The sequence below is a fragment of the Palaemon carinicauda genome, chromosome 35 (assembly GCF_036898095.1).
Source record: "Palaemon carinicauda isolate YSFRI2023 chromosome 35, ASM3689809v2, whole genome shotgun sequence".
Taxonomy (NCBI): Eukaryota; Metazoa; Arthropoda; class Malacostraca; order Decapoda; family Palaemonidae; genus Palaemon; species Palaemon carinicauda.
In genome coordinates, this window is record NC_090759.1 from 16,629,727 (window position 1) to 16,643,473 (window position 13,747).

General features: G+C 41.0%; 1 protein-coding gene across 2 annotated transcripts in view; it reads right to left on the reverse strand.

Annotated features, from left to right (window-relative positions):
- Nup62 (Nucleoporin 62kD) overlaps positions 1-13,747 on the reverse strand; it is a 159,509-nt gene that overhangs the window by 20,596 nt on the left and 125,166 nt on the right. For both annotated transcript variants that reach the window (XM_068358479.1, XM_068358478.1), the window contains 2 exons: positions 12,936-13,152; positions 12,412-12,570 (listed from right to left, as the gene is read on the reverse strand). In XM_068358479.1, the coding sequence (XP_068214580.1) occupies positions 12,412-12,570; positions 12,936-13,152 (376 nt within the window). The remainder of the gene's footprint in view (positions 1-12,411; positions 12,571-12,935; positions 13,153-13,747) is intronic.

A 13,747-nucleotide genomic window follows, 5' to 3' on the forward strand; every position in this document is an offset into this window, starting at 1 on the left:
AATTGTCTCTTCATGTAGCCTATTAGTTTCTGTGCTTTCTTTTCAGCTTTTATGCTCTATTTGGTGAACTTTAAATCCTTGCTGATAATAATACTGAGATCCTTCTCCTGGTCTACACTTTCTACTATTTCCTTACCCAACAGTGAGTAATCTGATTGTGGGTTACTACAACGTATGTGCATGACTTTACATTTCGCATAATTGAAAGGCATTTGCCATTTTCTGGACCATTCTCCTAACTCCATTAGATCCTCTCTTAAGGCTTCTATAACTTCTGAGTTCGCAGCATTTATGCTTAGTTTAGTATCATCGGCAAATTTGGCTATTCTATTATTATCATTATTATTATTACTAGCCAAGCTACAACCCTAGTTGGAAAAGCAAGATGCTATAAGCCCAAGGGCTCCAATAGGGAAAAATAGCCCAGTGAGGAAAGGAAATAAGGAAATAAATAAATGATGAGAATAAATTAATATATCATTCTAAAAACATTACAGCGTCAAAAGAGATATGTCCTATATAAACTATTAACGTCAAAAACGGATACGTCATATATAAACAATAAAAACTTATGTCAGCCTGGTCAATATAAAAAACATTTGCTCCAACTTTGAACTTTTAAAGTTCTACTGATTCAACTACCCGATTAGGAAGATCATTCCACAACTTGGTAACAGCTGGAATAAAACTTCTAAAATACTGTGTAGTAATGAGCCTCATGATGGAGAAGGGCTGGCTATTAGAATTAACTGCCTGCCTAGTATCATGAACAGGATGGAATTGTACAGGGATATCTGAATGTAAAGGATGGTCAGAGTTATGAAAAATCTTATGCAACATGCATAATGAACTAATTGAATGACGGTGCCAAAGATTAATATCTAGATCAGGAATAAGAAATTTAATAGACCGTAAGTTTCTGTCGAACAAATTAAGATGAAAATCAGCAGCTAAACACCAGATGGGAAAAAAATACTCAAAACAAGGTAGAATGAAAGAATTAAAACACTTCTTCAGAATAGATTGATCACCGAAAATCTTGTAACACTTTCTCAATAAGCCAATTTTTTGTGCAATTGAAAACACAGGCCTTATGTGTTTCTCAAAAGTAAATTTGCTGTCGAGAATCACACTTAAAATTTTAAAAATGTCATACAAATTTAAATAAACATTATCAATACTGAGATCCAGATATTGGGGAGCCACTGTCCTTGACCTACTTACAATCATACTTTAAGTTTTGTTAGGATTCAACTTCATACTTCCATAATTTGCATCATGCACTAATTTTAGCTAATCTCTATTAAGGGATTCACCAATCCCAGATCTACATTCAGGGGATGGAATTGATGCAAAGAGAGTAGCATCATTTGCATATGCAACAAGCTTGTTTTCTGGGCCAAACCACATGTCATGTGTATATAGTATGAAAAGTAATGGGCCAAGAACACTAACCTGTGGAACACCGGATATCACATTCCTATACTCACTATGGCGCCCATCAACAACAACTCTTTGAGATCTATTACTTAAAAAATCAATAATAATGCTAAGAAACGACCCACCCACTCCCAACTGTTTGAGTTTGAAAACAAGGGCCTCATGATTAACACGGTCAAAGGCAGCACTAAAATCAAGGCCAATCATACGAACTTCCTGACCACAATCAAAGGATTTCTGTACAGCATTGGAGATTATAAGAAGAAAATCACATGCTCCAAGGCCTTTACGAAAACCAAATTGCAAACTTGGGAGTAGGTGATTACCTTCAGCAAACCTATTAAGACGTTTTGCCAGAAGACGTTCAAAAACTTTAGATAATATGGGAGTTATGGAAATTGGGCTGTAATCAGTGGGACTTGAGCTACCACAAACACATTTACATAGAGGAGTAACATTACCAATTCTCCAACAAGTGCTAAAAGCTCCTCTTCTTGCTAACTTGGGCAAAATAACAGATAACTTTGGAGCTAAGAAATCTGCTGTTTTTATAAAAAAACAAAGGAAAAATACCATTTGGGTCTACACCTCCATAAGCATCAAGGTCCATCAACAGAGCTTTAATCTCACGAGATCGAAAAGCTAAACTAGTTAGTTTAGCCTCAGGAAAACAGGAATGAGGACATTCAAGTTTTTCATTACTCTGTTTACTGTCAAAAACATCAGTCAACAGGGTTGCCTTTTCCTTTGGACAGTGAGTGACTGAGCCATCTGGTTTAAGTAAAGGAGGAACTGTTGCATCTACACCAAAGAGTGCAGATTTAAGGGTAGACCACCACCATTTATGTTCCTGAGTTGTACCAGAAAGGGTTTCTTTTATGGTTAAATTGTATTCCTTTTCAGATGAGGCATAAATTCTCTGAGCAAAAGCTCGAAGCTGAGTATAGTTGTTCCAGGTCAAATCTGATCTGTTACCCTTCCAGAGATGATAGGCCTCCTGCTTCTCCAAATAAACACGTATACAATCATCATTGAACCACGGTTTGTCCTTCACTAGGTACTTTAGCACACGAGAAGGGATACGCCTATCAATTATGTTGACTAGATTCTCATTAAAAGGGACAACGGGATCTACACTACTATATAATTGTGACCAATTCAAGCACAAAAGATCATCCAAAATCCCATTCCAGTCTGCTTGGGATTTCATATAAATTTTACAAGAGTATGATATATCAGGGACAGGTTGCTCAGTCTTCACTACTAATGAAATCAAGGCATGATCAGATGTTCCGACTGGAGAACCAACCTTACTCGTTACAACGCCAGGGGAGTCAATGTATACGAGGTCCAGGCAATTACCAGACCTGTGAGTAGCTTCATTTATGATTTGCTCACAGCCTGATTCAGAGGCAAAGTCTAAAGCTCTTAAGCCATGGCGATCGGTAGGAGAGATAGAACTTAACCACTCTCTATGGTGAGCATTAAAATCACCAACAAAGACAAAAGAAGCCTTTCTATCATCTTCTTGTATCTTAGCCATAATGGTAAGAAGACAATCGAAGATAGAATCCTCCATGTCAGGATTCCAGTAGATCGAACACAAATAAAAGTTGTTATGCCTGCCACAAACTTTTATTACCTGAACCTCATGACATCCACATTGATAGCAGGACTTATGAGAAGCAGGGTACTCGGTCCTAATATACACCGCCATTCCCCTGGCCCTTAGGATGGCATCACGTTTCAACATTATTGGCTTCTTAAAACCAGTTATAAGGAGCTCAGATGAGTGCCTCATATTAGAAACATAAGTTTCTGAGCACAAAAGAATATCATGCTCTCTGGACACAACTGCAAGGTCTTGGATATTTGCATGACGACCACGAATATTGCAATACAGAAGACGACATTGACGAAATCTAGGACGTACTGGTCCCGGATTTCGCTCAATGTCTCCGGACAGCATAAGAATTAATAGAAATAAAAAAGAGACATCATACCTAAAAACTAGATTAACAAGAATTATAAAAATAATATGTAGAGAATTATAAATAAAGTGATTGATGATACCCATAGACTATAGTAAAAAGTCAGAAAAACTGGTCTACATGGAGGAGCCGATACACCATGCAAGGCTAAATACCCTCCAGGATAGCCACTTCAACTGAAGGGAGGACAGTAAGGATGGTTTTAAGAAGAAAAAGAATCAGAAAAAGGAAAAGACAAACTCTCGATAAACCACCAGGCATCCAAGGGCCTTCTATTAAGCCTGCCCAACACACCATTTCAAAAAAACAAGAGGAAAAAAAAAATTATAATAAGATAACATAGTGTGCCCGAGTGTACCCTCAAGCAAGAGAACTCTAACCGAAGACAGTGGAAGACCATGGTACAGAGGCTATGGCACTACCCAAGACTAGAGAACAATGGTTTAATTTTGGAGTGTCCTTATCCTAGAAGAGCTGCTTACCATAGCCAAAGAGTCTCTTCTACCCTTACCAAGAGGAAAGTACACTGAACAAATTGCAGTACAGTAATTAACCCCTTGGTTGAAGAAGTGTTAAGTATCTCATTGTTGTCAAGTGTATGAGGAAAGACGAGAATATGTAAAGAATAGGCCAGACTATTCTGTGTAAGTGTAGGCAAAGAAAAAATAAGCCATGACCTGCATTACTGTCTGGCCAGTCAAAGGATACAATACCTCTCTAGTGGTAGTGCTGGTGCCCTGGCCAACCTACTACCTACAAAACTAGTTAATCCTAAATCTATGTTGTTAATGTAGATCAGAAATAGCAAGGGCACATCCTTGATGTACTCCGCTTGTAACAGCTGCCCACTCTCAAGCTTCTCTCTGTTTTTTGTTTGTTAGCCAATCTTTGATCATTCAGCTGTCTTGTCAATGATGCCTACTGCTCTAATTTTGACTGTTAATTTTCTATGAGAAACTTTGTCAAAAGCCTTTTGAAAGTCTAGGCATATGATGTCTATTGCTCTGTTTTTGTCATAAATGCTAAACATGTGGAAAAATTCCAAAAGATTTGTCACACATGATCTCTTTAGTCTAAAACCATGTTGGCTGTTTATCAGAAGATTGTTTTTCTCTATATGTTCTACTATTGAATCTACTATAATTAATTCAAAAATTTTGCAAGACACTGAAGTTAGACACACACATCTGTACTTGCCAGGTTCTTCTTTTGGCCCCTTCTTGTAGATTGGAAGAACATTGCCTAGTTTCCATCCTTGTGGTGACTTTCTTTCATTGGCTGTCTTTCAGAACATTTTGTGAAAGTGTGGGGTTATCTCTTCTTCTAGTTCTATTATCTCTCTAGGATGAATATCATCTGGACCTGGTGCCTTGGACTTACTGAGTCCTTTTATTTTATTTTTGACATCATCCATTGTAAAAGTAATTCTATTTACTGGTTGTGGCCCTTCATATATGATAGCTGGTTCGGGGAGGGTCGTTGATTCTTCCCTAGTTAGTACAGTTGTGAAATATGCATCTATCAGTTCAACTTTTTCCAAATCCTTTGTTGTAAGATTACCCTACGAGTCTCTTAATGGGCTAATATTGTTTTTGATTGGCTTACTACTGATTACATGTGCAAAAGATTCTTTTGGGTTTTCTTTACTAGCTGAAGCCACTCTTTTCATTTCATTGATATTGGCCTTTCTAACTAGTTTCTCTACTTTTCAGTTTAATTTCTTGTCCCTTGGAAAATTTCATGAACTGAAAGCTGTGGACCCATTGATTTAGATTTCCTGTCTCTACTTCTTATTGCATTGGCTATTTCTCTGTTGAACCAATTACATTGTGGAGTTTCATTTGGTAAAATCTTTCTATGCCCTTTTTTCTTTATATATTTCTACAAAAGAGTCCCATTGTGTATCAATGTTCCATTTTGTCGTAATTTAAATTCTTGGTGTAACCTTTAGTTTCGTCCAGTAACTACGTCTGTAGTCTAGCTTTTTTAGAATTTTCATTTCTTTTAGATGAGAAATATCTACCTGAAACCTAACTATTCTGAGGTCGCTTTTGCTAATATTTATGCCTACTGAAACACTGGATACTAAATTTTCTTCTGTTGTTAGCACAATATCTAGTAGGTTGTTTCCCCTGGTTAGTTTATCGACCCACTGATTGAGGAATTTATTGTTGACAAAATCTAGTAGCCTATGCACCTCTGTGTTTGATGTAGAATTCATAGTGTCCAAGTTTACTGGTGCATTGAAGTCTCCCATTAGGACAGCTAGCTTATTGTTAACTTCTTGTCCAAGTTGTCTTTACTGTACAGCTCTTTGTCCTGTTCTTGTGTTTGATGTGGTGGTCTGTATTTACCTCTTTGGACATGTTTATTCCTATGGTGTTGTTCCTGTCACTTCAATATTATTATTATTATTACTAACCAAGCTACAACCCTACTTGGAAAAGCAAGATGCTATAAGCCCAAGAGCTCCAACAGGGAAAAATAGCCCAGTGAGGTAAGGAAATAAGGAAATAAATAAACAATGAGAAAAATTAACAATAAATCATTCTAAAAACAGTAACATCAAAACAGATATGTCATATACAATCTATAAAAATTGTCCAGGAAGATCTGAATGTAAAGGATGATCAGAATTATGAAAAACCTTATGTAACATGCATAATGACTAATTGAACAACGGTGCCAAAGATTAATATCTAGATCAGGAATAAGTAATAAAATAGACCGTAAGTTTCTATCCAATAAATCAAGAAGATAATCAGCAGCTGAAGACCAGACAGGAGAACAATACTAAAAACAAGGTAAAATACAAACATATACCAAGGCATTTCCCACAATTTTGGGGGGTAGCCGACGCCAAACAAATGAAACAAAAAAGGGGGACCTCTCCTCTCTACGTTCCTCCCAGCCTGACAAGGGACTCAACCGAGTTCGTCTGGTATTGCTAGGGTGCCACAGCCCACCCTCCCCCGTTATCTACCACAGATGAAGCTTCATAACGCTGAATCCCCTACGGCTGCTACCTCCGCGGTCATCCAAGGCACCGAAGGAAGCAGCAGGGCCTACCTGTGTGTCTCGTATTGCAGGTAGTGGGCGGTGAACGTAGTTTGGCATGTTTCACACGCCCATTTGCAATACCTACGTCACAGAATAGTTCTTGCCGGCCAGAGATAGCTATGCCCTTGACATTGTGGGATCTGGGAAGACGTGCTGGAGGAGGATCGGGATTCAGAGCAAGGTCAGTGAACCTGAGAATCCATGCGGGGATTGTGTATCATCCTCTTTTTTCTGCCGGTGCTGACAATCAGTGAGAGCGCTCTGGGCCCAGCTGCTGCTGATCTCTTGAGGTAGCACCTCAAACATCTTACTAAGCATAGTAACAGATGATTGGATCGACAGTTACAGAGCGGAGACTCAATATCTGGAAGGAGTCGAATCTAGGATCCGAAACCTGGATTCTGAGTATAGGCAACAAGCTCAAGGAAGAAGCTGAAACTTACCTCTACCCATCATCTTGAATGGGCGTCGTCAGACGAAAGACCATGAAGTTTGCTAACTTGTTTGGCCGAGGCCAAGGGGAGTAGGAACTGCCTTCCAGGTTAGAAGGCAACTGTTGCCTGTCGTAATGGTTTGTACGGGTATCGTTCTAGGGACCAAAGAACTCGAACCACGTGCCATGGGGGAGGTCTCACTTCAGACTGAGGACAGGTAAGTTCACAATTACATATGAGAATGGAAGTTCTAAAGATGAGGAAATGCCCATTCCTTTCAGTTTAGAGGCGAGACTCAAGGTTTAGCGATAGCCTTTAACTGTTGAAACCGAAAGATGCATTTCCTCCCTCAATACACAAGAAATTCCTCTATTGCTAGAATAGTGGTATTGAATGAATTGAGACCCCTTCCGCGGCACCAACCACAGAAGACGTCCCGCTTCGCCAGGTAGAATGAAGTTAAAAGACTTTCACAGCTATCCAGGTATCCCCTTTCACGACTTGTTGCAAAAAAAATCTCTCTGAGAGAGAAGATGCTGGATAGTCTCCAGGCATGGGCATAGGGAAGCTATTCCATTGTGGAAAAGTTGACATGTGGTTGTCTGAGTAGATTGTGTCGTGGAGAAAGTTCTCTTAGGGGCTCCGTCAGGAGCAGTAGAAGGTCTGGGAACCAATCGGCATGATGCCATAGTGGAGCTATGGGGCTCCTTAAAAGATTGACCGATGTTCTGGTCTTGTTGAGTACTCTTCTCATCAGACAGAATGGTGGGATTGCATACACGTCGATGTTGTCCCACTGTTGTTGGTATGCATCTTGCCAGAGAGCCTTGGGATCTGTGACTAGGGAGCAGTCCAACGGGAGTCTGAAGTTCAGGGCCATTGCGAACAGGTCCACAGTTAGGGAAACAATCAAAGTCCGTACTTTGTTGGCTACCAAATGATCTAAAGACCATTCGGAACCCACTATCTGCTATGCTCTGCTCAGATTGTCGGCAAGCCATTCCTCTTGCCAGGAATGCAGTGAGCTGATAGTGAGACCGAGTAGACTTCTGCCGATCTCATCTCATTATCTCTACTGTTAGAATGATACGGGCCACAAAAAAGTACAGTACCTCCTTACTCCGTGATGTAAGCTACTACCGTGGTGTTGTCGCTCATCACCACCACCGTGTGAACTGCCAGGAACTGGTGGAACTCTTGAAGGGCCAGAAAAACAGCGTTCATCTCAAGTATATTAATGTGAAGGTACTATTCGGACTCTGCCTAAAGGTCTGAGGCAGTGTGGTGACGCACGTGGGACCCCCACCCTTCTTGTGATGCGTCTAACAACAGCATCAAATCAGGATATCAGGAGGAAGGAAGAGAAGATCAACACCCTTCAGCAGATTCTCGTCTGCCAGCCACCATTCGAGATACGTCTTTTTCTCTGATCCCCTTGGAATTAGAGTGTCCAGGGAAGAAAAGCCTGTTTCCAATTGGACTTCATATACCACTGGAGAGATCGAATCCTGAGGCGATCGATGGGAACTAGACGGGCCAAGGATGATAGATGTCCAAGGAGACATAACCCCTTCTGGACTGGAAGATCTTCTTGTTTGAGGAAAGGCCTTGCAACTTTCCTCAGCTTTGCTATATTGTCTGATGGGAAGGCTTTATGATGTTTGGTATCTAATACCATGCACAGGCATACCAGTCTTTGAGTGGAAAACAGGGAAGACTTCTCGAGATTACCATGATCCCCAGATCTTGGCAAAGTCTCAAAAGATTATCTCGGTGCTCAAGAAGGGTTGCAACCAAATCTATAAGGATTAGCCAGTCGTCCAGGTAATGAAGGAGACAGATATCGAACCTGCGAGCCCAAGATGACACAGGGTAATCACTCTTGTGAAAACCTGAAGTGCTGTGGAAAGGCCGAAACACATCACCTTGAATTGGTATGAATTGCTGTCGATGTTGAAACTCAGATACTTCCCTGAAGACAGATGGATTGGAATCTGGAAGTAAGTGTCCTTTAGATCCAGTGTACACATGAAGTCTTGTGGACTTATCGCTAGACTGACCGATTCTGCCGTCTCCATTCTGAACGAAGTCTGTATGACAAACTTGTACAGAGCTGAGAGATCAGTGACTGGTCTCCAGCCTTCAGATGCCTTTTTCACAAGAAAGAGTCGACTGAAAAAGACAGGGGAACCGTTGAGGTCTCCTGGATAGGGCCTTTCTCCAACCAGGTCTGGACTTCGGCCCGAAAAGCCTGCCCCTTTGCTGCTCTCATCGCAAAGGAGCTCATAAAACCTGGATTCTTGGTTAGTGGAGGGAGAGATGAAAAGAATGGGACACGATACCTGAATGAATCATGGAGATCATCCAAGGTTCCGCCTCATGCTGTATCCACCTGGTCCAGCAGCTTTGTAGGCATCCCCCTACTGGTGGACAAGCAGGGAGATGACCTCTCCTCGCGTTTACGGTTTCTACCGCCATCTCTCTGAAGTTTTCCTCCACGATTCGTTAAGTGACTCATGAGCGATTCCCAAGACAGTGAAGGTCTAAGCTACGTGTGTGGTCGCTGAGGTGAATGCTGTTGGCAAGAGGATCGATGACGGGCCGGCGAACGCTAACCTATTCGGACTCCTCCCAACAGGCGATTTCCGGGATGGTGGAAGAGCAGGTGATTCTCGCGTAGCAGAAGGTTGACGAGAAGTCAAACGCGTAAGCGGTTCACGTGTAATCGAACGCTTAGGATGTACACGAGTTGTCAAACGTTGACAATGGTCAGGTGATACACTAGCTGATGGAAGCGTCGTGAATTCACGCTCAGCCGGACGATGGAGAGACTATCAAGCAGGCAAGCATTGTGAAGGCTAAGCGATTCACGCCCTGAAGGAAATTGCATTCTGAAGGAAAGAGACGGGTTAGGCTGAAAACGCTCTTAGCAACAGCCGAACGCTGGCTTATTAAGCGATGAGCGTTTAAGCGACGACAAGCTACGAATCACTGGACAAGGATATAGGCCGACGATTCACGCACTGTCAGGCGTTTTATGTTCTGACGGTGATTGACATGTTTCGGTTACGAGACGCGTGAGAACGTGGTCTGGTAGAAGATCGAAGTTTCTGACGCTGAAGAGTATGCGATTCCGAACAGCTGGAACAGCAGGTGATTGTCGAGCTCCAGGCGGTTCACGCGTATTAGGTGATTCTTGAGAGGGGGATGGAAGAGCAGATGGCTATCAAACTGCAAGCGATTCTTGCGTAGCAGGCGAAGCACGAGAGGATGAACGAGCAGGCGATTATCAAACTGCAAATGATTCTCAAGTAGAAGGCGATTTACGAGAGGTTGAACGAGTCATCAGCTGTAGGCGATGGCTAGGCAATCCATGAGCTGATGGGATGGTTGCACTGAAGGTCGATAGTGAACCTGACGAGCAGGTGAACATCGAGCAGAAGCTTGACGAGATGGAGAACACTGCCAATGAACTGTAGCTGGATCTCAGATGGAGAAATGTGACCCTCTTGAAGTGACACATACTCAGGAGGAGATCGAGAACGATCCTTTGCAGACGATGAATGAACCGAAGTTTGTTGAGAAGCTGATGACGGAAGCCAAGGTAGAGAACCAAAAGAGGCAGGCTGGGCACGATTCTCCGAAGAGGAAGACTGTGGAGACGAGGATGTGAGAGGCATCCCTTCGCTGAAGATGAAGAGGAGAACACGGCAAGGACTTCTGCCACTAACCCAACGTCAAACAGCAACGGATGGATCAGCAAGCTGACCGTCAGCAGGTCTCCATAGAGAAGTCTTTATGAGAGCCCCTTCACTAGAAAGGGGACCCTCGCAGGAGAGACAAGAGATGATGAAGGGAAGTTTTCCCTCGGAAGGGAGAAACAGAGCCCATCACCTGGGGAGGAAAACTGGAAAGAAAACCAACTCCTGGAGGCAAACCTCTAGGCAGCGCTCTTTGCTTCCCATCAACAAGCCTTGTTCAAGTTGAAGGTCTGCATCTAGCGTTACCAGAGAAAATGTAGCCAGAGCTAGTTCCTCGAGGTTAGCGTGCTGATCAGGAGGTGCTGCAGGTGCAGGGGAACAGGATAGCGATGGCACATTGACAGCAGATTCCCCCAGGATGAAAGGCACTACATTCTACGTTGGCTATCATATCCGAACGAAGAAGAACGGCATAGCTAACTGAGAAAAGGAAAACAAATTAGGTAAAAATAATAAAAAAAAACTCCCTTGGGAGGGGCACCAAGTCCATGGATGGGAACGGTGTCCACCAAGAGAACAGACACAAAATAAAGACTTCACACTCCCTTCCCCGGCCACCATTATCGGGAGAAGGAGAGCGGCAACGTAAAAAGTCAAAGATTAAAGGCAGTCCAAAAAGGCCAGGAGGAAGAGCGGTGACAACCATTCCTCATCCAAGACAAAAGCAAAGTGGGCTCAATCACAGGTGTGTGAGTGGGAGGGGTAGCACGCTACTCCCCCTACCTCCCGCTAACTAGCAGGATGGGTAGTTAACCCTCACTAAATTCTAATGGCTCGTCCTTTCAGCTTCGCCGAAAGTAATACCCCTATTAAATAGCATTGGTTTGTATTCCAGTTACGGAACAAAGGGCATAAGAGTATAAGGAATAAACAATATTGAAATGAACAGTAAAAATGCATGAACAAAGGAAAAAAAATTAAAAGGAAATAGCAAAAAGTGAAGAAATGAAGAAACCCTTTAGACTTTGAGCTAACAGTCCCTTCATTCAAAACATGACTTAACAGCAGCCGACTACTAAGGGGTGGTGCAATAGCACATGGTGTTAAAATTTTGCCTGCTGTTTCCAGTTTAGCGGCTGCAGTTAAGGAAATTTTTAGCGTACAGTATAATTTCTTACAATTGTATACATAGTTCAACAGCTGAGTCAAATCAGTGGTTGGGGAATCAGCAGATAAGGAGGTTTTACTGTACAGTTTATCAAAATGGCAGGTAATAGACAAACTTTCCACAATTGTGATTCTAAGAGCTTAGCGCCACCTAGCCTAGGTAGCTGTACAGGACTTTCGGATAGGCTAGTACACTTATTTACAAATAAGTTTAGATTGATATCCTAAATGACTTGTATTAGTTACAAGATAAGAATTATCCTGTATAGTAATTCAATAGCCTGTCATGAAAAGAAGTAAATTTGTATTGATAAACCATATAAAAGATATCTTAGGCTATGATTGTTAAAGTCAACCTAACCTATATTTGAAAATCTGTACTATATGCATATCCAGTCAGGGTTTCCCCAAAATTAGTCAAGACAAGCGAGAATTTAGTGTGTTGTACATCCATTCATTTCTTACAAACTTTGTGGCAATATAGCTAAAGCTTTTCCTCAAATCACAAACCAAACACATTTGAATAAATAAAAATATTTGAGTATTTACATATCTCTATACTTCTACTGTAAATAGTATGTTGGGTGAGTACTTTATAAACAGATAAAGATGTCTAACCTGCGCAAGATGATGCATATTATCACGTTGCCTATCACCCTGGTGCTGTGCAGGAGTTGTGGAAGCAACAGCTGCTTCAAGGGGTTCTATCAACTGCTCTAGTTCTTGTTGCTGTCCTTGAATAAAATCTAATTCTGCTTGGAGAGACTGCTGATCCATCTTAAATCCAATTTAAATTCACATTATGAATAAAAGGATGCCATAAATTTTCTTAAGCACTGAATCAAAATTATTCGGCCTATTTCTGTTAGTAACTTTTATCAAATTTGAATGAAGTAAGTACAGAAGTGTATTATACAGCACAAAACAACAAAACTCATCATATGAAGATAATGCATAATTGTGCTCTATCATGTACAAGCCTACAAAATATGGGTATCAGTATAAAAAAACCAACAAAGTTAAAATTTAAGAGATTCCACTTGTCAGGGTTTAAAATTCTGGTTTTCATAAGTTTGTAACCTCATCATACTGACCAAAAATAAATACTGTATGTTATAGAACAAACTAATTTTTTTTCTTACCTTAACCTTATTTAAGGTATCACGTAACTGCTGCACTTGGTCATGACCTTGTTGTAAAAGTTGATCCCAAGAGTTGACATGAGCTGCTTGTCTCATGAGGCGCTCTTCCTGCTCTCTTATCTCAGCTACCCACTTGTTCACCTTTTCCTCCAAGTTATGGACACTCAGGGTAGGAGTTGTAACCGCTGCATTTATTGCTGCCGTGGAGGCACTGGTACTGTGGCAGAATCATTGTTAATAATATCATCATTGTCATAGCCTTAACTATCAGAACTAATGGGGAGATACAGAAAAGATTTATTTGGTAAATTTCTAAATTTAATAGTAGTTTTAATACAACTTGCCCTATTTCAGCTCAAGTTCGAACTAATTGTTACCAAACTGATTATGCCTTACCAAAGAGTTATACATCATTATAAAAAAATGCAATAAGGTATCAAATTCCAATTGCCATTATTCAAGAAAAATTTTAGGCCTTTACCAGAGCCTTACATATCACTTTACTTCAACAAAGAGAATGGGGCTATGTTTTTAAAGTTTATTTTCTTTTAAAGCTTTCTAAGGCATTGTTTTCAATGCATTTTAGTTTATGGCATAAAACTCTTCAATCTTTTTTCAAAGCCATGATGGAGTTACAGTAACAGAAAGATTGGCTACCTATGGTCACAAACTTTGGCTAAGATGAAGACCTAGTTTCAGTTACATGTGGCAGTATTTAGAGAGCTGAGTGAAAACCTCTGATTTTCTCTGATTTCCTGAGGAATACTTAACCCATTTTTCTATAAACTATATGGTATTCATAAATAAACGTT